At 41.9% G+C, this 22,907-nt stretch overlaps 1 protein-coding gene across 2 annotated transcripts in view; it reads right to left on the bottom strand.

Moving 5' to 3' along the window:
- Positions 1-22,907, bottom strand: part of helz (helicase with zinc finger) — a 308,260-nt gene that overhangs the window by 155,717 nt on the left and 129,636 nt on the right. For both annotated transcript variants that reach the window (XM_068058498.1, XM_068058499.1), the window contains exon 17: positions 4,652-4,770. In XM_068058498.1, coding sequence (XP_067914599.1) covers positions 4,652-4,770 — 119 coding nt within the window. The remainder of the gene's footprint in view (positions 1-4,651; positions 4,771-22,907) is intronic.

Here is a 22,907-nt window from a genome sequence, read left to right as displayed (position 1 = left end):
TTTGGCCTCAGCTGCTTTCTGTGGTAGCGAATTCCAAAGGTTCACCACTCTCTGGGTGAAGAAATTTCTCCTCATCTCAGTCCTGAAAGGTTTATCCCACATCCTCAGACTATGACCCCTGGTTCTGGACACCCCACCATCGGGAACATGCTTCCTGCATCTACTGTCAAGTCCTGTTAGAATTTTATAGGTTTCTATGAGAGCACCCCCCCCCCCCCCCCACCACCCCCCTCACTCTTCTGAACTCCAGCGAATATAATCCTAACTGACTCAATCTCTCCTCATACGTCAGTCCCGCCATCCCAGGAATCAGTCTGGTAAACCTTCGCTGCACTTCCTCTATAGCAAGAACATCCTATCTCAGATAAGGAGACCAAAACTGCACACAATATTCCAGGTGTGGCCTCACCAAGGCCCTGTATAATTGCAGCAAGACATCCCTACTCCTGTACTCGAATCCTCTCGCTATGAAGGCCAACATACCATTTGCCTTTTTTACCGCCTGTTGCACCTGCATGCTTACCTTCAGTGACTCGTGTACGAGAACACCCAGGTCTCGTTGCATATTCCCCTCTCTCAGTTTATAGCCGTTCAGATAATAATCTGCCTTCCTGTTTTTGCTACTAAGGTGGATAACCTCACATTTATCCACATTATACTGCCTCTGCCATGCATTTGCCCACTCACTCAACTTGCCCAAATCACCCTGAAGCCTCCCTGCATCCTCCTCACAACTCCCACCCAGTTTTGTGTCATCAGCAAATCTGGAGATATTACATTTAGTTCCCTTTCGTAAATCCATGCTGACTCTGTCTGATTCTACCACTGTTCTCCAAGTGCTCTGCTATAAAATCTTTGATAATGGACTCTAGAATTTTCCCCACTACCGACGTCAGGCTGACTGGTCTGTAATTCCCTGTTTTCTTTCTACCTCCCTTTTTAAATAGTGGGGTTACATTAGCATCCCTCCAATCTGGAGGAACTGTTCCAGAGTCTATAGAATCTTGGAAGATGACCACCGATGCATCCACTATTTCTAGGGCCACTTCCTTAAGTACTTTGGGATGCAGACAATCAGGCCCTGGGGATTTATCGGCCTTCAATCCCATCAATTTCCCCAACACCATTTCTCTACGAATACTGATTTCCTTCAGTTCCTCTCTCTCACTAAGCCCTGTGTTCCCCAACATTTCTGGTATGATATTTGTGTCCTCCTTTGTGAAGATAGAACCAAAGTATGCATTTAGTTGGTCAGCGATTTCTTTGTTCCCCATAATAAGTTGCCCTGTTTCTGACTGTAAGGGACCTACATTTGTCTTCATGAATATTTTTCTCTTCACATACCTATAGAAACTTTTACAGTTAGTTTTTATGTTCCCCACAAGCTTGCTCTCATACTCTATTTTCCCCTTCTTAATCAATTTCTTGGTCCTCCTTTGCTGAATTCTAAACTGCTCCCAATCCTCAGGTCTGTTGTTTTTTCTGTCAAATTTATATGCCTCTTTCTTGGATCTAATACTATCTCTAATTTCCCTTGTAAGCCATGGTTTGGCTACCTTTCCCATTTTACTTTTGCGTCAGATAGGAATAAACAATTGTTGCAGTTCATCCGTGTGCTCTTCGAATGTTTGCCATTGCCTTTCCACCGTCGTCCCTTTAAGTAACGTTTCCCAATCCATCATAGCCAACTCGGGCCTCATACCTTCGTAGTTTCCTTTACTAAGATTCAGGACCCTAGTCTCAGCATCAACTATGTCACTCTCCATCTTAATGAAGAATTCTATCATATTATGGTCGCTCATCCCCAAGGGGTCTCGCACCACTAGATTGTCAATTATTCCTCTCTTATTACACAATACCCAGTCTAGGATGGCCTGTTCTCTAGTTGGTTCCTCAAAGTATTGGTCCAGAAAACCATTCCGTATACACTCCAAGAATTCCTCCTCTACAGTATTGTGACTAATTTGATTTGCCCAATCTATATGCAGATTAAAGGCACCCATAATTACAGATGTTACTTTATCGCATGCATCTTTAATTTCCTGTTTAATGCCATTCCCAACATCACCACTACAGTTTGGGGGTCTATATACAACCCCTACTAACGTTTTTTGCCCCTTCGTGTTTCTCAGCTCTACCCATACAGATTCCACCTCGTCAGAGCTAATATCTTTCCTCACTATTGCGTTAATTTCTTCTTTAACCAGCAATGCAACTCCACCACCTTTTGCTTTTTGTCTTTACTTCCTCAAAGATAAATTAGTCAAACATGATCGCCCTTTCACAAAACCATGTCGACTCTGCCTGATTGCATTGACAATTTCTAAATGACTTGCTATAACCTCCGTAATCATAGATTCCAGCATTTTCCCAGTGATGGATGTTAAGCTGACTGGTCTGTAGTTTTCTGCTTTCTGTCTTCCTCCTTTCTTGAATAGTAGAGGTGCATTCACTATTTTTCAATCTGATGGGACCTTTCCAGAATCTAGGGAATTTTGGAAAATTAAATCCAATGCATCCACTATCTTAGCTGCCATTGCTTTTAAGACCCTAGGATGAAGTCCATCAGGACCTGGAGACCTGTCGGCTTTTAGTTCTAATAACTTTCTCAGTACCCTTTCCCTGGTGATGGTAATTGTTTTAAGTTCCTCCCTCCCTTTCAACTCTTGATTCACAATTATTTCTGGGATGTTATTTTTATCCTCTACAGTGAATACAGATTCAAAACATCTATTCAATTCCTCTGCCATTTCCTTATTTTCCATTATTAACTCCCCAGACTCTCTCTCTAGAGGACCAGCACTCACTTTACTTACTCTTTTCCTTTTTAAATACCTGCAGAAACTCTTATTCTCAGTTTTCATATTTCTAGCTAGCTTTCTCTCATACTCTAACTTCTCTCTCATTATTCTTTTAGTCATTCTTTGCTGTTTTTTATATTCTGTCCAATATTCTGGCCTGCCACTACTCTACACTGAATTGTACGCTTTTTCTTTCAATTTGATACTAACTTCCTTAGTTAGCAACGGATGGTGCGTCCTTCCGCTAGAGTCTCTCATTCTCACTGGAATGTATTTTTGCTGAATGTTATGAAATATCTACTTAAATGTCCACCCTTGCATCTCTATTGACCTATCCCTTAACCTAATTTCCCAATTCACTTTAGCCAGCTCTGTCTTCCAACTCTCATAATTACCCTTATTTAAATTTAGAACACTAGTCTTAGATACCCTCTTTTCGCCCTCAAACTGAATGCAAAATTCAATCATGTTGTTATCACTGCTACCTAGGAGCACGTTTACTATGAAGTCATTAATTAATCACTCAGGACAATGCTCTTACTGATTACAGAGCAACATTGGTGGAACCACAGAACAGGATGCTTCCCCAGCTTCCTTCATAACAGGAGGAATAGTTATGAATGCGTTTGGATGGAGCAGGAGGACGACTAATGAGAGGAAAAGTAGCATATGAACAGCACATGCCGAACCCATCTTTGCTTCCTACACCCTCTTCGCTCAGAGAAGGAAAAATGCTTGAAGGCCCCTGCCACACGTCAGGCTTGCAAGCCAGAAATCCCTGTTAACCTAACAGATGGTCAGGAAGTAAAGTTGGCAAAAATTCCTTTTATCAATTTCACAAAGACGACATTCTTGGACATGTATTATCAATAGGGAAACTGGCACATAAACACCATACACTTTTGAGAATGTCCCAAATACCTCTTTGTTGAGAAACTCCTGGCAGACTTGCATATCTAGCAACAAATTCAAATGCATTCAACTGTCCAGAGTTACCAACTGCAATCTTCACATAATGCTTGTGCCGCATCTGCCCAAAACCTGTGGATGTGAGCTCTTTGGAAGGAACTTTCTATCTTTTAAACTTTAAAGGGCATTGGTGCACAATTATCACTGGAATACTAAGTGTTATCCGGCAGCAGGAACCATTTCTTTCCAGCCATTTTCTTATAAAACAGTTACTGTGATACTACATAAATGGGGTGATTGCATAGCCAAGCTGTTTGAAGACACTAAACTAAAACAGAAACCCCTGGCAATGTTGAGGAGGATCAGGTCAGTAAAATTTGCTTTGAAAAAAAAAAACTTAATTGTTAATTTGAAAAGGAAATCAAGCAGACTGTTGTTCAGCCGAGATCCGGACATTGCGCAACTGAAGTAAATGAGTTCAATTTAGTTTCATATAAGGAAGACTCTAGGATTGCGGTGGCAGGGAGCAGGAGAGTTCAGTGCCAGCATAAAGATTACATCAAAAGAATAAGCCATTCAGAGCATATTAAACCTGGATGTGCACCAAGAATTTCTGGCTTTTAAGACAGAACCTGCTGCAAGCAAAGCATAGGCCACTACACAGTCTCTGCCATGTTATTCACTAATTTGATTTAAAAGAGCAACAAAATCAAGATGAAGCCAAACAACATCCACCAAAACCTCACTGCAACCAAACTACAAAAAAAACTACCTAGATAAATTAATGTGACATTGCAGCATTCCCTGCTGCCACTGAAATAAAAACACAAATGCAAACAAGTCTGCAGTCATTTAGTAACCCCACAAGTATTAACAAACTAGTTTGTAATTCATATTCTAACAGTTGGTAACGAAGTTTAAACTTGACCATAATCGCTCACCTGCATATGATCCCCGGCTAAAACAATCCTTGTGTGTCTACTAGCTAGTGCCAAAGGCATGATGGTCTCACACTCCATTGCTTGAGCAGCTTCATCCAAGAGAATATGAGTGAATAAACCTGTTGATCAGACATTGTGTGAAAAGTTATCGAATGTCAGTTTAAAGTCTGGAACTAAACTTTTTACTAAACGGAATATTATACTTGAAGTTGGCCAATGCTTGAAATCTGAGCATATTTCATTTTAATTTTAATGTATATACATATTTTAAAAAGACATTTTCTCTGACTTCATTATGTGTCATCTGAGGTTAAGTGGGCAACCTGCTTTCAAACTCCATCAATCCCACTCTCAAGCTGGCTATGAGGAAGTCCACAAGCAGCACCCTGGGTGAATCTTGTGCAAAAGTGTTTGACTTGTACCCACAGTAGTACAGCTGAGATCAAGAATGCACAAGCAGCAGTTCACATCCTACCATTCTGTGCGGAGCACATTGATGCCCCAAATCAAATGTAGAATCATAAGTGTTTTTTTCCCTTGCTGGCTAAGCACCAATCCACTCAACCAATCCACCTCCCCAGAAGGCACATACAATCTACTTATAATAAATAGGAAACATTGTAACAAAAGTACATGCAGAAAACCAAACTGATGTAACAAGCATTTCTAAACTGTTAGGTACTTAAGAACCTGAACGAAATAGATGCCATTGCAAAAAAAAATTTGAAGTACGGAAAAATATGAATGAACTCTAACAAAAACTCTCAAGTTTCATCGTCTCACACATTCCATTTCATACAATTGGTGAGAAATGAAGTTCGTAAAATAGAAACATAGAATAGTTATAGCACAGAAATCCATTCGGCCATCGTGCCAGTGCTGGCTCTCTAAGAGCAACTCAGCTAGTCCCATTCCCCCACCTTTTCCCCATAGCCCTGAAAATTTTCTCTTTTCACATGCTTATCTAATGCCCTTTCGAAAGCCACGATTGAATCTGCCTCCAGCACACTCTCAGCCAGCGCATTCCAGATCCTAACCACTCGCTGCATAAGTAGCTTTTCATGACACCATTTGCTCTTTTGCCAATCAACTTAAATCGGTTTCCTCTGGTTTTCGAGCCTTCTGCCAATGGGAACAGTTTCTCTCTTTCTACTCTGTCTATTCTACTCTTTTGATTATAAAGGATGCCTTGAGAGATGCGATGAACATAATATTCCATTGATCACAATCTCAAACAAATGCCAGCCTTTTAAAAATATTTTTGTTGCAGAAATGCTCCTGTCGTGCTCAATGAAATCTCTGCAATATCTGAGCAGTTTCTATTAAGATTTAATTGCATTTATTTGGAATAGCAGTGATGTGTGCACTACAGATGAGGTCCTTGTTCTGAAAGATATCATTGCTCTTCAAAAATGTTCTGCCAGCCTTCTCTTGCTTTCGTGCATATAAAAGGATCACACAACACAAGGTGATGTCTGTCAGCAATCTTAGTTGGAGTAAGTATATGAAATTTATGAATCTGAAAATTAAGACCTCTCCAGCATCTAATACAGTAGCTTCCTTTTAAAAAGGGCTGCTGCAAGAAGTAAGAGCACACATATCATAGAATCATATAAATTTATAGCACAGAAGGAGGCCATTCAGCCCATAATGTCCACATAGGCCAACAAGTAGCCATCCAGCCTAATCCTACTTGCCAACTTTTGGTCTGTTGCCTTGTCGGCTACAGCACTTCGAGTGCATATCCAAGTACTTTTAAAAACGTTATGGGGGTTTCTGCCTCTACCATGCTTTCAGGCAGTGAGTTCCTGATCCTCACCACCCTCTGGAGGAAACCATTTTCCCTCAAATCCTCTCTAAACCTCCTCCTTATTTGAAATCTATGGCCCTCCTTACGGGCCCCTCAACCAAGGGGAATTGGGCCTTCCTACATTCTATCTAGACCTTTCGGCCTCCACTGCTCCAAAGAAAACAACCCTAGCCTATTCAATCTTTCCTCATAACTAAAATTCTCCAGTCCAAGCAACATCTTTGTAAATCTCCTTGGTACCCTCTCTAACGCAATCACATTTTTTAATATAGTGCAGTGATCAGAACTGCACGCAGCACTCCAGCTGTCACCTAATTAATTAGTGTTTTATACAGCTCCAGCATAAACTCCCAGCTCTCATATTCAATGCCTCGGTTAATAAAGGCAGGTAGCCCTCGGTTAATAAAGGCAGGTATCCCGTATGCCTCCTTAACCACTTTATCTACCTGTCCATCCATCGTCAGGGATCTGTAGACATGCACTCCAAAGTCCTTCTGTTCCTCTGCACTCCTCAGAATCCTACCACTTAATGTGGATTCCCTGGCCTTTTTAGCCTTCCCCAAATGCATTACCATATACTGCCAAAATTTCCATTTTTCACAGTGATATATAAATGACAGTGCAATTCTCATTTACGAAAAGCAGGATGATTTATACTCAAAAACAGGCATCCATTGATCTTCCTGCACACTTTATAAAATTAAGTAATCAATTAAATATGGGGTGTGTGCACGCAGTACATTTGCAATTTAATGCTGGGACTGAAGCGCTGCTTGTATACAACTGTAGCCCAACCTTACCTGAAAGTTGCCAAAAAGCCAACAATGCCTCTTGAAACAAAAGCAGGACACATATATTCCCACCCCATTAAGCATTAACTCAGATGCACTGTTAAATGATGGATGCAACACAGAATATTACTGAGCAGAGTTAAATAACATTTCGCCAATGAAGCTGCACTAAAAATGTTCAACTGACTGTCCAAGACATAGAATCATACAATAGTTCAGCAATGAAGAACATTCAGTCCATTGAGTCTGCACTGGTTCTTTTGAAGAATAATCCAGTTCATCCCACTCTCCTAATCTTCTCCCTTATTGCTGCAATTTTTTCTCCTTTCAAGCATTTATCTAATTCACTTTTGAAAGTTACCACTGGCATGTTTCCACTACCCTATCAGGCACACAAATGTACAATATATAAAAGACATATATACTGTATGCATAAAATACAAAAATAATCATACACAAGTACATGTATGATCTTACTGTAGTAAAAATCCATACAAAAAACTGAAAATAAACAACAATGAATAAATCCTCAAAAATACAAGGCAGCTTCTCACTTCAATGAGCAAGGCAGTTAGTTATCTGAAACTTTTTACATCAAGGTGTATATTGATCACAGTACAAATCAAGCAAATGTAGGATTGACACCAGGGCTCTATAGCAGTCCCAACAGTCTGATGTGAGCCCCATTATCAGGAAGAAGATGTGAAGCAAGGGTCGCATGCTGCTCTGGAACAAGAGAAAGGGAAAGGGAGAAGCCTGAGCATCCCATTTCCATAAATCACCAAACAATTGACACAATCGATAACCCGCTCATTGATGTTCAGTTTGGTCCTGTCAGGGCCACCTGGCTCCAGACTTCATTACAGACTTGGTTCAAATGTGTTCAAAAGAGTTGAATTCCAGAGATGAGATGAGAATTACTGCCCTTGACGTCAAGGCAGCAATTGACCCAGTGCGGCACCAAAGAACTGAAGTCAACTGGGAACAGGCGAAAACTCTCGCTGGTTGGAAACATATCTAGCACAAAGGAAGATGGTTGTGGCTGTTGGAGGCCAATCACCTCAGCTCCAGGACGTCGCTTCAGGAGTTCCTCAGGGCAGTGTCCTCCTCGACCCAACCAAGTCCAGTTGCTTCATCAATGTCCTTCCCTCCATCATAAAGTCAGAAGTGGGAATGTTCGCTGATGATTGCACAGTATTCAGTTCCACTTGCAACTCCTTCGATAACAAAGCAGTCTGTGCCTGCATGCAGCAAGACCTGGATAACATTCAGGCTTGGGGTGATAAGTACCAAGTAACATTCATGCCAAAAAAGTGCCAGGCAATGGTCATCTCCACCTTCCCTTGACATTCAATGGCATTACCATCACTGAATCCCCCACCATCAACATCTTGGGGGAGTCATCATGGACCAGACTTAACTGGACCAGCCACATATTGTGCAAGTCAAAAGCTTGGGAATTCTACAGCGATTAACTCCGCAAAGCCTTTTCACCATCTACATGGCACAAGTCAGGAGTGTGATGGAATTCTCCACACTTGCCTGGATGAGTGCAGCTACAACACTCAAGAAGCTCGACACCATCCAGGACAAAGCAATCCCTTGAATGGCACCCCAAGAGGGGAGATGGCAGCATAGTGTTAATGGCACTGAACTAGTAATCCAGAGGCCCAGGCTAATACCCTGGGGCCACAGGTTCAAACCCCACCATTGCTGCTCATAAAATTCAAATTCAATTAATTAATTAATACAAATCTGGAATTGAAAGCTAGTCTCAGTAATGATGCTATCATCGATTGCCACAAAAACCCATCTAGTTCACTGTCCTTTAGGGAAGGAAATCTGTTGTCGTTAGCTGGTCTGGCCTACACATGACTCCAGACACAGACCCACAGCAATGTGGTTGATTCATAACTGCCCTCTGAAATGGCCTAGCAAGCCACCCAGTTGTCAAGGGCAATTAGGGATTGGCAACAAATGCTGGCCTTACCTGTGACATCCACATCCCATGAAAGAATTTTAAAAAAACAATCGTGCACAATGGCTGCAGTGTGCACCATTTACAAGATGCAATGCAGTAATTCGCCGAGTCCTTTGACAGCATCTTCCAAACCCATGACCTCGTCCATCTAGAAGAACAAGGGCAGCACCACATGTAAATTCCCCTCCAAGTCATACATCTTCTTGACTTGGATGAGGTCATGGGTTTGGAAGATGCTGTCAAAGGACTCTTGGTGAATTGCTGCATTGCATCTTGTAAATGGTGCACACTGCAGCCATTGTGCACCATTGGTGTTTTTTTAAATTCTTTCATGGGATGTAGATGTCACAGGCAAGGCCAGCATTTGTTGCCAATCCCTAATTACCCTTGACAACTTATATCACCGTTCCTTCACAGCTGCTGGGTCAAATCCTGGAACTCCCTCCCAAACTGCACTGTAGTTTACCTACACCACGTGAACTGCAGGTTCAAAGTGGCGGCTCACCACCTCAAAGGCAATTAGGGACGGCAGTAAATGCTGGGCTGGCCAGTGACGCTCATATCCCACAAATGAGAAAAAATAAGCAATCCTCCGGCCCAAGTGAAGCATCTTTGTCTGTTTCTTTAATAATCCATTTGTACAAATGTACCAAGAAGTAACATATACCATACAAACATGACATTCCAAAATAGGTGCCCGAAACATCAAGAGGAAGTTGGATGGCCATCTGAGAGAAATAGACTTGTAGGGCTACGGGAATCGAGCCGGGGAGCGGGATGACAGCACAGCTCCGTACATAGAAGACATGTACTCGATGGGCTGAATGGCATTCTTCTGTGCCATAAATGACACTATGACTCTATGAGATGCCTCAAAATGTGCACCTGTCATAACCTGAAAATAAATGCAGGCTGGTTATTGCAGAAAGCAAGGTGTGGCTTTGCATTGCACCATCAATTGTACAGGCACGGTCAGTGGAATCCACATCTACAGTTACCCATCTTTCTTTACCAAAGGAAAATAACCAATTGTTCCACAAACCCTTTCCAAGTTAACAGAAATTGATTGGAGTGGCAGAACAGCACGCAGCACTACAGGTGCATGTGTAGAGCTTTTCCAGTATGCATGCCAAGAAATCAGTACAGATACAATAAATTCTCACCTGCACCGCTCTACAAATCCTCTCTGTAGTGACTAATAGTAGCATTAGACATAACTACTCGAGAAATAAGCTACATCCACAAGTCATTTACATTTTGGGGAAGGAAAAAAATCCACACATTCTACAGTACCAAGATGCTACAAATGAAGTTACAGTTTATTCAAAGAAAACTAAGCTGCTGCACATCAAATGACAGCATCATTTGCAGACATGTCCTTGCAGTTGATTAAGTGCCAAAAACAGTTTGTTGCCTTGTTTATTGCTTTGTCATATCCTTAAACCTTAGTCTCCTGGAAAAAAGGAATGAACGAAGAGAGTTTGAAACATGAACACATTTCAGAATGAATTGAAGCTAAGAAAGAGCAAGCATTCTTTTTGGCCCAATTTTGCCTTTATTTTCCTGAAGGCACTGACTACTACTCAGGTGCAGTGCTGCAGACACTGGTGCCCTCCAACACCTCATAAAAGTGGTCATTCTTCATATGACAGCCCATAACAGCAAATGTTGCAGAATATTGCTGAGTCCCTCTTGTCCAAACTAGCCATTTGCATGCAGAGGTCACTGTAATGTGCTCAGGAATAGGATCCATGGTCTGAGATTCCCTGACCTAGACCATGGATGCTGAAGATAAATGTAGCTGCTTTGCTGCCACAACAGCTGGGATCAGCTAACTCGGCAGAGACTATAGATCAAACCTATGGCCTTTTGCCCTGAATGCTGCATTTATTAAGAATTCACAAACTTTACTAAATTAAACCACACTGACCATATTCACTCAAAGTATTTTATGACTTGCATTCCAATGCCTTTTTATTAAAAAGTAAGATAGTAATGAAGAAAACAATCGCTGAGCTTCCTTAGTGGAATTTAGTTCTCTAACATTGTGATACCAACGCACAGTGGCAGCAGTGTGTACCATCTACAAGATGCACTGCAGCAACACACCAAGGCTCCTTCGACAGCACCTTCCAAACCCGCGACCTCTACCAACTCGAAGAACAAGGGCAGAAAATACATGGGAACACCACCACCTGCAAGTTCCCCTCCAAGTCACACACCATCCTGACTTGGAACTATATCGCCGTTCCTTCACTGTCGCTGGGTCAAAATCCTGGAACTCCCTTCCTAACAGCACTGTGGGTATACCTACCCCAAATGGACTACAGCGGTTCAAGAAGGCAGCTCACCACCACCTTCTGAAGGGCAATTAGGGATGGACAATAAATGCTGGCCTAGCCAGCAACACCCACATCCCTGAATGAATGAATAAAAAAAAAAAAATTGTCAGAGAACATTAGTTATTTTAAAATTCCTCAGCTTTTAACATTAACTGGGTTTCAGGCCCTTTAGAGTTCCTCTGAAGCAAAAGAACAGTATAACTATGGAGTCAAGTTCTGATCTGACTCCCAAACAAAGATGAGAGAGCTTGTGTCTGGCCTTGACAGTTTCCTTCGCAGGAAGGCAGCATAAATGAGGTGCTGCCAGGTTACCTGATCCTATAACTAACAGAGTCGAGGCATTATAAAGACATCCTGAAGTATCAAAACAGGCATTTCTCCTCTTTAAGTGATAGAGAGCCCTGAATGTTCACACTTCACCTCTCATGTCTGTCATGCTCAAGTTTATTTCCATGTTTTTGTGGGTTCACATGTCTCTACAGCTGTAACTCTGTTAGGTTTCCTGTTTTGCAGCACTTGGCTCTTAATAGTGTCCTCTCTTCAAATTAACCTCTCTAACAGTTAACAGTCCAAAGGGAACGAAATAGTTTTCTTGGTGCTTGGGGCATAACTTTGCTTGAAGGGGGCTGAGTTAGGCATTGGAAGCGAGCTAAAATGGCTAAGATTTTAAGAAAGGCATAAATAAAGGGCACTTACAGATGAAGAACTGTAGATTTTTAATCCTTTTGCTCACTGGTTGAGACCTTTCAAATGCTGTTAGTGCAACACCAATTGTGGTGACAATTAATTATTAACTTAATTACAGATCTTATAATTCTGATCAAACTCATACTTGCGTTGCAACTACTTTAAAGACAGTGCATGCATGCGAACCTCATGCAAATGTAAATTCCAGAAAAGAGTCAACATGTTAAACAAGACACAGGGATAATGAGTAGGAGAGTGTTCACAGACCTGTGAACAGCCAGTCACAACAATGGTAGCAATTTTACAGTGATCTAACTTAGGTTTAATTCCATATAGGCAATTTTTGCAAATGTATATTGGGTTGTGTCAGTGAAGGCAGTATGTTGGTTCTGAAGGGAAAGATAGCTGCAGTTAGCTGCACAACTTAATGCTGCAGCGCAAACAGACACAAACTCAAATTTATAATTCTGCACAATTTATGTATAGAGCACATCACCCACCAGAAATACTGTTTTAATATAATGTGGGAACTCAGCTCCTCAAGCAATCAGATATGCTAATTTCTAAAATAAATAGCATATCTTCAAAATTATGGCAGACTGATTAAGAACCAGATTAAAAAGCCATATTAATTTTGTTCCCATTAATTTTGTATTCTTCAAGGTCCATTCAGCATTTTTCATTTCAGAGAACACTTTACATAGGTCATATTTCAGTTAACTATTGTCCTTCATTTCCAGTAATATTATGCAAATTACATGCCTTCCCCCCCCCCCCACCCAGTTAACCCCTGGCAGAATGTGCACTTCTAACTCTGATAATTAGGGAATTATAATATTCATAAATTATCATTTAAAATGCCATCTGGTTGCTATTAATAATTGAATATGAGTACCAATACTTTCGGGCTTCTATTTTCCAGTAAGATTTTAAAAGCTATCCAAGTGACTAACCTTTTTAACCTTTATAGTTTCTAAACTAGAGGCAGACCACCTTACAATGTAAAGTCTTATTCACTTTGAATAAAAGCATCTTTTACTTACCTCAGCAAACAAAGTGTTACCGAGGGGGAAAAAATTACCACAGCACGTTTCTGAAGCCAGCGGCATGACGACTCTCTTCACAACTATACATTAAAAGTTTATATCTACACATATTTTCCATCTGCAAAACCTTTCTTCCTGTTGCATGTTTTTGTCAAAGCTCCCCAAGAATGCAAATTGAGCAAATAGCCCCACTGACTATATCTCCTTGAAGAGAAATTCTTACTATCATTGATGTAAAGACATGGAGATCCATTTCATCAGCTGTAAGCTAATTAGATTACTGCTCTGACAGGTCTGTTTCTGTAGAACTGCCATTGAGAGGAGCAAGTAACAAAATCCTTCTCACTTCTGGAAGCTTCGCTCGACGCTCAAATGCAAGTCAAAGGCTCAACACTGACCTGGAATGGAAAGGATCTCCAACACCATTCACTCAAAAACTATCAGAGGGAGATGGATCCAGATGTCATCCATCAGGGTCCCAAGAGTCATGTGGATTTGTCCAATCAGTAACATCTTTTGGAAATCAGGCGTTAACCCATTTTACTGAGGAAGTAATATTTGAAGTGCTCTTTCCTACACGCATCAAAATAATGATTATTTTTAACATTGACAATCTCTTCAAGGAGGACAAGGAAAAATTAGGGCTTCAGCTTGCCTCAGCTGGCAGCACTTTCAGCTCAGAGTCAGAAAGTCGAGGGTTTGAATGCCATGCTATGGCAAACTCATTTAAGTTAAGTTGTCACTTGGAGAGTACCAAGGAAGTATTGCATCACCAGAGATGTCATCCTTCAAATTGAACATTTAACCAAGGAGCCATCTGCCTGCCCAAGTTGGCAATAACAATCTTATGGTAGTAACTGAAGAGCAGCAGTGAGCTCTCCTAGTGTTCGAACCAACTTTTGTCCTGCAACAACCAAAGATATCTAATTGGTCATTTCTGTGGGCACATTAGCTGCCATATGAACCTGCGTAACATTGACTTGATTCTAAATTAAATGACTGTGAAACTATATGGGGGAATCTCCAAGAGATATCATAAGGTACTACACAAATGCAAGTATTATTTTTTCAGTATAAAGAGAATGCTTCAATTCAATAAAAAAACAAAACAGGAAAACTGACAAGATAGTTAACTTTTCACACTCAGATTTCACTGCAGTGGGTGGAAGAGACACTCAAATCTAGAGGAAACATCTGCATCCAAAGGAGACCTGCCAAAACAGAGTCTCAACTGATAGATTCAGGCATTAACATTTCATAAAAGTATGAGGTTTGCTTCTAAAACAGCTTCACAAATACAGCCGAGAGTGATTTTCATTAGCTCTGGATGTCACGGTACACTGAGTGCAATGACCTTTTGACTTAGTCAAACTTTTCACAGCTGCTGGATGATAATGCAAAATGAATTCTATTAACCATTTAGCCAATTTATAGAGAACAGACCTCAGTGACACATTGCCCTTTGAAACACAAACACCTGTCAAGACTTGCGCTTCACCTAGTTTTGTCAATTTAATGAAACAAGGTTCTTTAATCATCCATGCTATGGAATTTACACTAAATAGGAAAATGGGTAAAGACTTGAGGCTATTGCTATTGTGAGCTTAAGAGAAGATTTTACAATAGCTCTCTCCTCATGCAAAGCAAGAACTAACCCAAGCTCACTAACTTTTAGGCTGAAGCAAAAGCAATCAGAATTTAATTTTAGAATCACAGAATATTACAGCACAGAAGGAAGCCATTCTGCCCATTGTGCCTGTGTCAGCTCTTTGAAAGAGCTTTCCAATTAGTCCCACTTCCGGTCTCTCTCCCCATAGCCCTATAAATTAATATCCTTAAAGTATTTATCAAATTCTCTTTTGAAAGTTACTACTAAATGTGTTTCCACCCCACTATCAGGTAGTGCATTCCAGTGCAAAACTACGCTGCCCAAAAAAGAAATGTCCTCTTGCCACTCTACTACATTTGTCTATCACCTTAAATCTGGGTCTCTGATTACTGACCTTTCTACCACTGGAAACTACTCTATTTACTCTATCAAAACCTTTGTGATTTTGAACACCCCTAACAACCTCCGAACTTTCTCTGCTCTAAGGAGAACAACCCCAGCTTCTCCAGTCTCATCACATAACTGAAGTTTCAATTCAGAAAAACAATGGTTCTAAAATGAAATACCCAAGTTTAATTATAAAACCGTTTCAAATCTCATAGAACCATACGAGATAACTGAACTGAAATTACTTCAATACTCCCTTGATGAGGCAGAATGCCCTAATAATGAACTATTACTTTATGATTGGTGAAAAATTCCCAGATGCAGCACATATTTTGGCAACCATCTTCTACTGCTTCATCAATGACCTTCCCTCCATCATAAGGTCAGAAGTGGGGATACTCGCTGATGATTGCACAATGTTCAGCACCATTCACGACTCCTCAGATACTGAAGTCCGTGTAGAAATGCAGCAAGACCTGGGCAACATCCAGGCTTGGGCTGATTAAATGGCAAGTAACATTCGCACCATATGGGTAATGACCATCTCAAACAGGAGAGAATCTAACCATCTCCCCTTGATGTTCAATGGCATTACCATCACTGAATCCACCACTATCAACATCGTGGGATTACCACTGATCAGAAACTGAACTGGACCAGCCACACAAATACTGTGGCTACAAGAGCAGGCCAGAGGCTTGGAATTTTGCAGCAAGTAACTCAACTCTTCAGTTATATGACGTGACTGAAGAAGCTGGGGTTGTTCTCCTTGGAGCAGAGAGAGTTAGGAGGTTGTTACGGGTGTTCAAAATCATGACTCCCCATCTACAAGACAGAAGTCAGGAGTGTGATGGAATACTCTCTACTTGCCTGTACGGGTTCAGCTTCAACAACACTCAAGAAGCCTGACACCATCCAGGACAAAGCACTCCACTTCACTGGCACCCCATCCACCACCTTATACATATACTCCCTTCACCACCAATGCACAGTAGTAGCAGTGTGTACCATTTACAAGATGCACTGCAACAACTCACCAAGGCTCCTTCCAGACCTGCAAACTCGATCACCTAGAAGGACAAGGGCAGCAGATGCATGGGAACACCACCACCTGCAAGTTCCCCTCCAAGTCGCACACCATCCTGACTTGGAACTATGTCACTGTTCCTTCAGTGTCACTGAGACAAAATCCTGGAACTCCCTCCCTACACCCCAACGACTACAGCGGTTCAAGAAGGCAGCTGATCACCACTTTCTCAAGGGCAATTAGGGATGGGCATTAAATGCTGGCCTCGCCAGCGACGCCCACATCCCATTAACGAATAGGAAAGAACTGGATTTAATACTGTCAAGTCGATGCTTGAGTAAATGAACTGAAGGTATCTCAAAAGTATCTAAAAGTTTGTTAAAACCCATACCAGATAATGAATTATTTTTCCATTTTGCACTTCATGTTTAACTAGTGGAGATTTTCCTTATCATTTAAAATTTTCACTATAAAAGCCAATCACCATTTTCACCTCGGCCATCAAGAGCAGTCTGCTAGGACAATCTAGAAACTGGGATAATTGATCTGGTCTGGATTAATGAGACAATCCCAGAAGATCACTGACTATGTCACCTCACTTGTCTGGAAGTAGTTTTTTATTTTGGATCACCAAATCATGCAGTGCAAGATCTCAGATTCAAATCCTGGATCAGCCAGGTTTTATTCCGCCACATCACCAATGGGGAAGTCAAGAAACTTTTTCAGAAAGAGGATATATTGATCCAGGACCTGAGTCATTCACAGCTTTCCGACGAGAATTAGATGAACACTTGAAAAAATATTAAACAGTACCTGGAAAGCACAGTAAATAGGGTTAGATTTCCTGTTTCTATATTAGACCAGACAGCTTTGATGTGAGGTTAGCACTGGCATAATTGGCCTACCTTTGTGCTGTAATTTCTACGATAAAACTAGTAAGGAGTAGTTAAGAAAAATCAGCTTTGTTGTTCTCCATTCATTGTATTTTTCTAAAATACCAAATGAAAGATGTAGAGTATTTTTTGCTCCCAAGAAAGGACCCAATTAAGTATCAATTTATCCTGTATACACTTAGAAAAAGAGCTTGGGTTGCATAACATCAAATCAACAGCAACACAGTCCATTGGAGTCAGATGTTGGGCTGAGTGTGTGACCACATGGTTTCAGCACCAATGATCAATCTGAAGCAATCCAGGCAAAAGGACACCAAAAGCATCGACTCCAATTTGCTGGCAAATGTGACGAGCAGAATAGAGTGTGCAAAGGCATATAGATTAACTGTGAAGCAGCCTGAAAATCCCTCATGGATACCCATAATACAAGCAAGTGCAGCTAGTTTTAGTCTCTGCACAAACCCGAAGGACTTGAATCCAAACATTGTATGTGTTCCATTGACCTGTTGAGAATGCATCTGAAAATCACCAATGCAATGCTGCAGTGGAGTTTAGAATTTGAACCCTAGATGATGATTTTCTGGCCAAGGCAGTAGCTTGATTTACTTTAATCTGCCGTGATTTAATAACCAATTTGGATACCCCTTCATTAAGTAGGTTAAACTGCTGAGATAGAGCTTCATATCTACAAGCAAAGAAAAATAGCCACTTGAACACTGAAAGCAGAGTTTTAACACTAATGTTCCGCTACTGCATATGGAGAAGAAACCAGGCACTTATAAACTCTGACAAAACTACATAGTGAAGTCTCTAATTTTCATTTTTTAGGAGCAACAAAAGCATGTGATCAGTTTCCATAGGAACACCAGTAAAATTCATTCATAACTGATGGGCCAACAGCTATAGTGTCAGTTCAGTGGAAGCATTTTAAAAGGCACAGAAAGGAAGGGACACTATGTTATTGATATTATGAGCACCTTAAAGAGACTATGCCCATTTTATTACTCTTCATTGATAGCTCAAGTTTATTCCTTCTGAAAGTGAAAAATGTTGAATCAGGAAGCATTACCTTCCCATGAAAGACAACATCCCAATTATAACATGATCACCAACTTGGATTCGTGAGTCTAATGAAATTTGTTCTATCACAGCAATTAGGAGTTTGAATAATAGCATTGAATCCCACTGAACTGAAACCATACCTCATTATAAAGGCAAAGATCACTACTTGCAAGGAACCACTGCAGTTACAGTGCATTGAAGACTGACTTCTTTTGGAACTACCACTGTGACAGCAACATTTTTCGTTTTTTTCAGAAACACATGAAGCACCATAATGATGAGTCAAAGGAAAATAATGAACAAAACCACATTTATTATCATCTACCCGAATGTCTGCTTCTCCCCCTTTGGGCTTTTTCCCTTGAAGCAGCAGTAGAGATTAATGAAGTAAGTTTATTGGCGCAGTGATTAAAACAAAGCAGCTTGCATTTACTAATGAACAGGAAAGAAAAAAAAAATTTTTTTCAGTATGTAATTCTCAATTCAAAATTAATTGAACAGGGATGATCAGTGCAGCAATTCCTTAACAGAAAAGATGCTCGTCATGGGGCTCTTTGCCTCCAAATAATACCCCATTTATATTACCACTTTTCTGCTAATTGGCAACAGATTCATACTCTAAAAACAGCTTTGACTGTGGAATTTGGAGTCTTCCACCACCTCTGCCTGCATCAAGACCAGAGGCAGTGATGGTAAACTGCTGCTGAAAGCTGAACACAGTTCAAGCACACTCCCCGCTTCTCTGCACTGGTTTGGGAATCATTTTGCTATCCACTGGCAGCTGCATTTGCACATGCTCATTGCCGTTTTAAAATCTTACATCAAGTATTGTCTTCTGTTTTGGAAGCTCTGCGCAAAAAGTAGAAAATAGTCTTATTCTTTGCCCACAGGGAAATTGGATTACATCTACCGCTGGAACTGGCAGTGGCCTTGTTTGTTTTCGAGTGGCTGCTCTTCAATGCATGCTGTGATGAACTGGAGCTGTCTGAAGGGCAGTGGGCCTGGATTTCAGCTGAACAAAACTTTCTTCCTAAAGCAAACTAAAATATAGAAGTATTCATCTCCAGCAGTTACAATGCAGACTTTGCCAGTAACCACTAATATAAAAAAAACTTGCTTTTATAAAGCATCTTTCATGACTACAGGACATACCAAAATACTTTTCAGCCAAGAAAGTACTTTTGAAGGGTAGTATGGTTCCATTGCCATTGTTGTAATGTAGGAAACATGGCTGCCAATTTGCACACAACAAACTCCCACAAACAGCAATATGGTAATGACCAGATAATGTTTGTGACACATTGGTTGATGGATAAATATTGGTCAGGACATTGGGGAGAACTCCCCTGCTCTTCTTTGAAATAGTGCCATAGGATCTTTTACGTCCACCTGAGAGGACGGGTGGGACCTCAGTTTACCATCTCAGCCGAAAGACGGCACCTCGGACAGTGCAGCACTCCCTCAGTGTCAGCCTTGATTTAAGTGTTCAAGTCCTGGAACATGACTTAAACCCACAATCCTCTGCCCCAGAGGCGAAAGTGCTATCAACTGAAGCATGGCTGACATTGAATCAGTTCATTTTCAATGCAGAGGAAGGCCCAGAAGCAACCACATCTGCTTCTTGGACGCCATCTCTGCATATCTCAAATTACAACCAGTTATTCTTAACCTACGTCAAACTTCACTGTTTTGGACGGCACAGTCAATTGCTGAACAATGCGCTGAGTTCACAAGTACATAGATTAGGAATTTCTTTTAATCAACAGGGCAGAACCTGCAGAAATGTACAACACACACCCTGCAGCTCAGTGGATGAATGCACCATGATGCAAATAAGTACAGTCCCAGGTTTGATCCCTGGTCTGTGCCAAGTCAGCATATTTCAGCTGGTGAAGCATGAGGGAGTAATGCAATTGATCCCAACATTCCTTGACTGACGAGAGAGGTTGGGTTGGGAGGGGGAAGGGGGAGGGAGGGGGCAGCTTAGTCCCAGTCACTGCAAGAAATGGCCTCAGTAGGAAGCGTTTGTGTGAATAACAGGTAAAAGAAAAATTGGACTGTGTTGTAATCGTCTTGTGATGCACACAGTCTCAGCTCACATGCTCACCAGACTGAGATAGCAGAGCTCTATCAGCAGTGAAACCGTGCCCCAACAAGAATCACTGCCTTTGGGTTAGGGAAGTCACAAAATGCAGCAGGTGCACGCACCCCACCCCGCCACCACCCGCCCCCACGGCCCCAAACTCATTATAACATATCAAAGAAAAACAAAAACAAAAATCAAGTTATCATGGAAATTCATCACAAATATGCATTTCTTATGTACATCATCTTCTTCTTCTTTGGCCTCCTTTTCTCGAGAGACAATGGGTAAGCTCCTGGAGGTGGTCAGTGGTTTGTGGAGCAGCACCTGGAGTGGCTATAAAGGCCAATTCTAGAGTGACAGACTCTTCCACAGGTGCTGCAGATAAAATTGGCTGTCGGGGCTGTTTCACAGTTGGCTCTTCCCTTGCGCTTGTGTCTTTTTTCCTGCCAACTGCTAAGTCTCTTCGACTCGCCACACTTTAGCCCCGCCTTTATGGCTGTCCGCCAGCTCTGGCGAACACTGGCAACTGACCCCGACGACTTGTGATCAAGGTTACAGGACTTCATGTCGTCTTTGCAGACGTCTTTAAAGCAGAGACATGGACGGCCGGTAGGTCTGATACCAGTGGCGAGCTCGCTGTACAATGTGTCCTTGGGGATCCTGCCATCTTCCATGCGGCTCACATGGCCAAGCCATCTCAAGCGCCGCTGACTCAGTAGTGTGTATAAGCTAGGGATGTTGGCCGCCTCGAGGACTTCTGTGTTGGAGATACAGTCCTGCCACCTGATGCCAAGTATTCTCCGGAGGCAGCGAAGATGGAATGAATTGAGACGTCGCTCTTGGCTGACATACGTTGTCCAGGCTTCGCTGCCATAGAGCAAGGTACTGAGGACACAGGCCTGATACACTCGGACTTTTGTGTTCTGTGTCAGTGCGCCATTTTCCCACACTCTCTTGGCCAGTCTGGACATAGCAGTGGAAGCCTTTCCCATGCGCTTGTTGATTTCTGGATCGAGAGACAGGTTACTGGTGATAGTTGAGCCGAGGTAGGTGAACTCTTGAACCACTTCCAGAGCGTGGTCGCCAATATTGATGGATGGAGCATTTCTGACGCCCTGTCCCATGATGTTCATTTTCTTGAGGCTGATGGTTAGGCCAAATTAGTTGCAGGTAGCCACAAACCTGTTGATGAGACCCTGCAGACACTCTTCAGTGTGAGATGTTAATGCAGCATCGTCAGCAAAGAGGAGTTGCCTGATGAGGACTTTCCGTAATTTGGTCTTCGCTCTTAGACGGGCAAGGTTGAACAACCTGCCATCGGATCTTGTGTGGAGGAAAATTCCTTCTTCTGAAGACTTGAACGCTTGAACTTGAGCAGCAGGAAGAAGGTTCTATGTTCTATGTTCCAGGTGCGAGAACACAACCATGTTTCACGCCACTCAGGATAGGAAAGGAGTCTGATGAGGCGCCGCTATGCTGAATTGTGCCTTTCATATGGAATGAGGTGATGATACTTAGTAGCTTTGGTGGACATCCGATCTTTTGTAGTAGTCTGAAGAGACCACGTCTGCTGACGAGGTCAAAGGCTTTGGTGAGTTCAATGAGTACGTCAGTGGTAGGGAAACTATTAGAGAGGATTATTCGGGACGGGATTTACTCCCATTTGGAAACAAAAGAACTTATTAGCGAGAGACAGCATGGTTTTGTGAAGGGAAGGTCATGTCTTACTAATTTGATTGAGTTTTTGAGGAAGTGACGAAGATGATTGATGAAGGAAGGGCAGTGGATGTTATCTATATGGACTTTAGTAAAGCCTTTGACAAGGTCCCGCATGGCAGACTGGTACAAAAGGTGAAGTCACACGGGATCAGAGGTGAGCTGGCAAGATGGATACAGAACTGGCTCGGTCATAGAAGACAGAGGGTATCAGTGGATGGGTGTTTTTCTGAATGGAGGGATGTGACTAGTGGTGTTCCGCAGGGATCAGTGCTGGGACCTTTGCTGTTTGTAGTATATATAAATGATTTGGAGGAAAATATAGCTGGTCTGATTAGTAAGTTTGCAGACGACACAAAGGTTGGCGGAGTTGCGGACAGTGATGAGGATTGTCAGAGGATACAGCAGGATATAGATCAGTTGGAGACTTGGGCGGAGAAATGGCAGATGGAGTTTAATCCGGACAAATGTGAGGTAATGCATTTTGGAAGGTCTAATGCAGATGGGAGGTATACAGTAAATGGCAGAACCCTTAGGAGTATTGACAGGCAGAGAGATCTGGGCATACAGGTCCACAGGTCACTGAAAGTGGCAACGCAGGTGGATAAGGTAGTCAAGAAGGCAGATGGCATGCTTGCCTTCATCGGTCGGGGCATAGAGTATAAAAATTGGCAAGTCATGCTGCAGCTGTACAGAACTTTAGTTAGGCCACACTTAGAATATTGCGTGCAATTCTGGTCGCCACACTACCAGAAGGACGTGGAGGCTTTGGAGAGGGTACAGAGGAGGTTTACCAGGATGTTGCCTGGTCTGGAGGGC

This window comes from Heterodontus francisci, chromosome 26 (assembly GCF_036365525.1).
Source record: "Heterodontus francisci isolate sHetFra1 chromosome 26, sHetFra1.hap1, whole genome shotgun sequence".
Lineage (NCBI taxonomy): Eukaryota > Metazoa > Chordata > Chondrichthyes > Heterodontiformes > Heterodontidae > Heterodontus > Heterodontus francisci.
The sequence above is the reverse complement of the archived record's forward strand: the minus strand, read 5'-3'. Positions and strand labels throughout refer to the sequence as shown.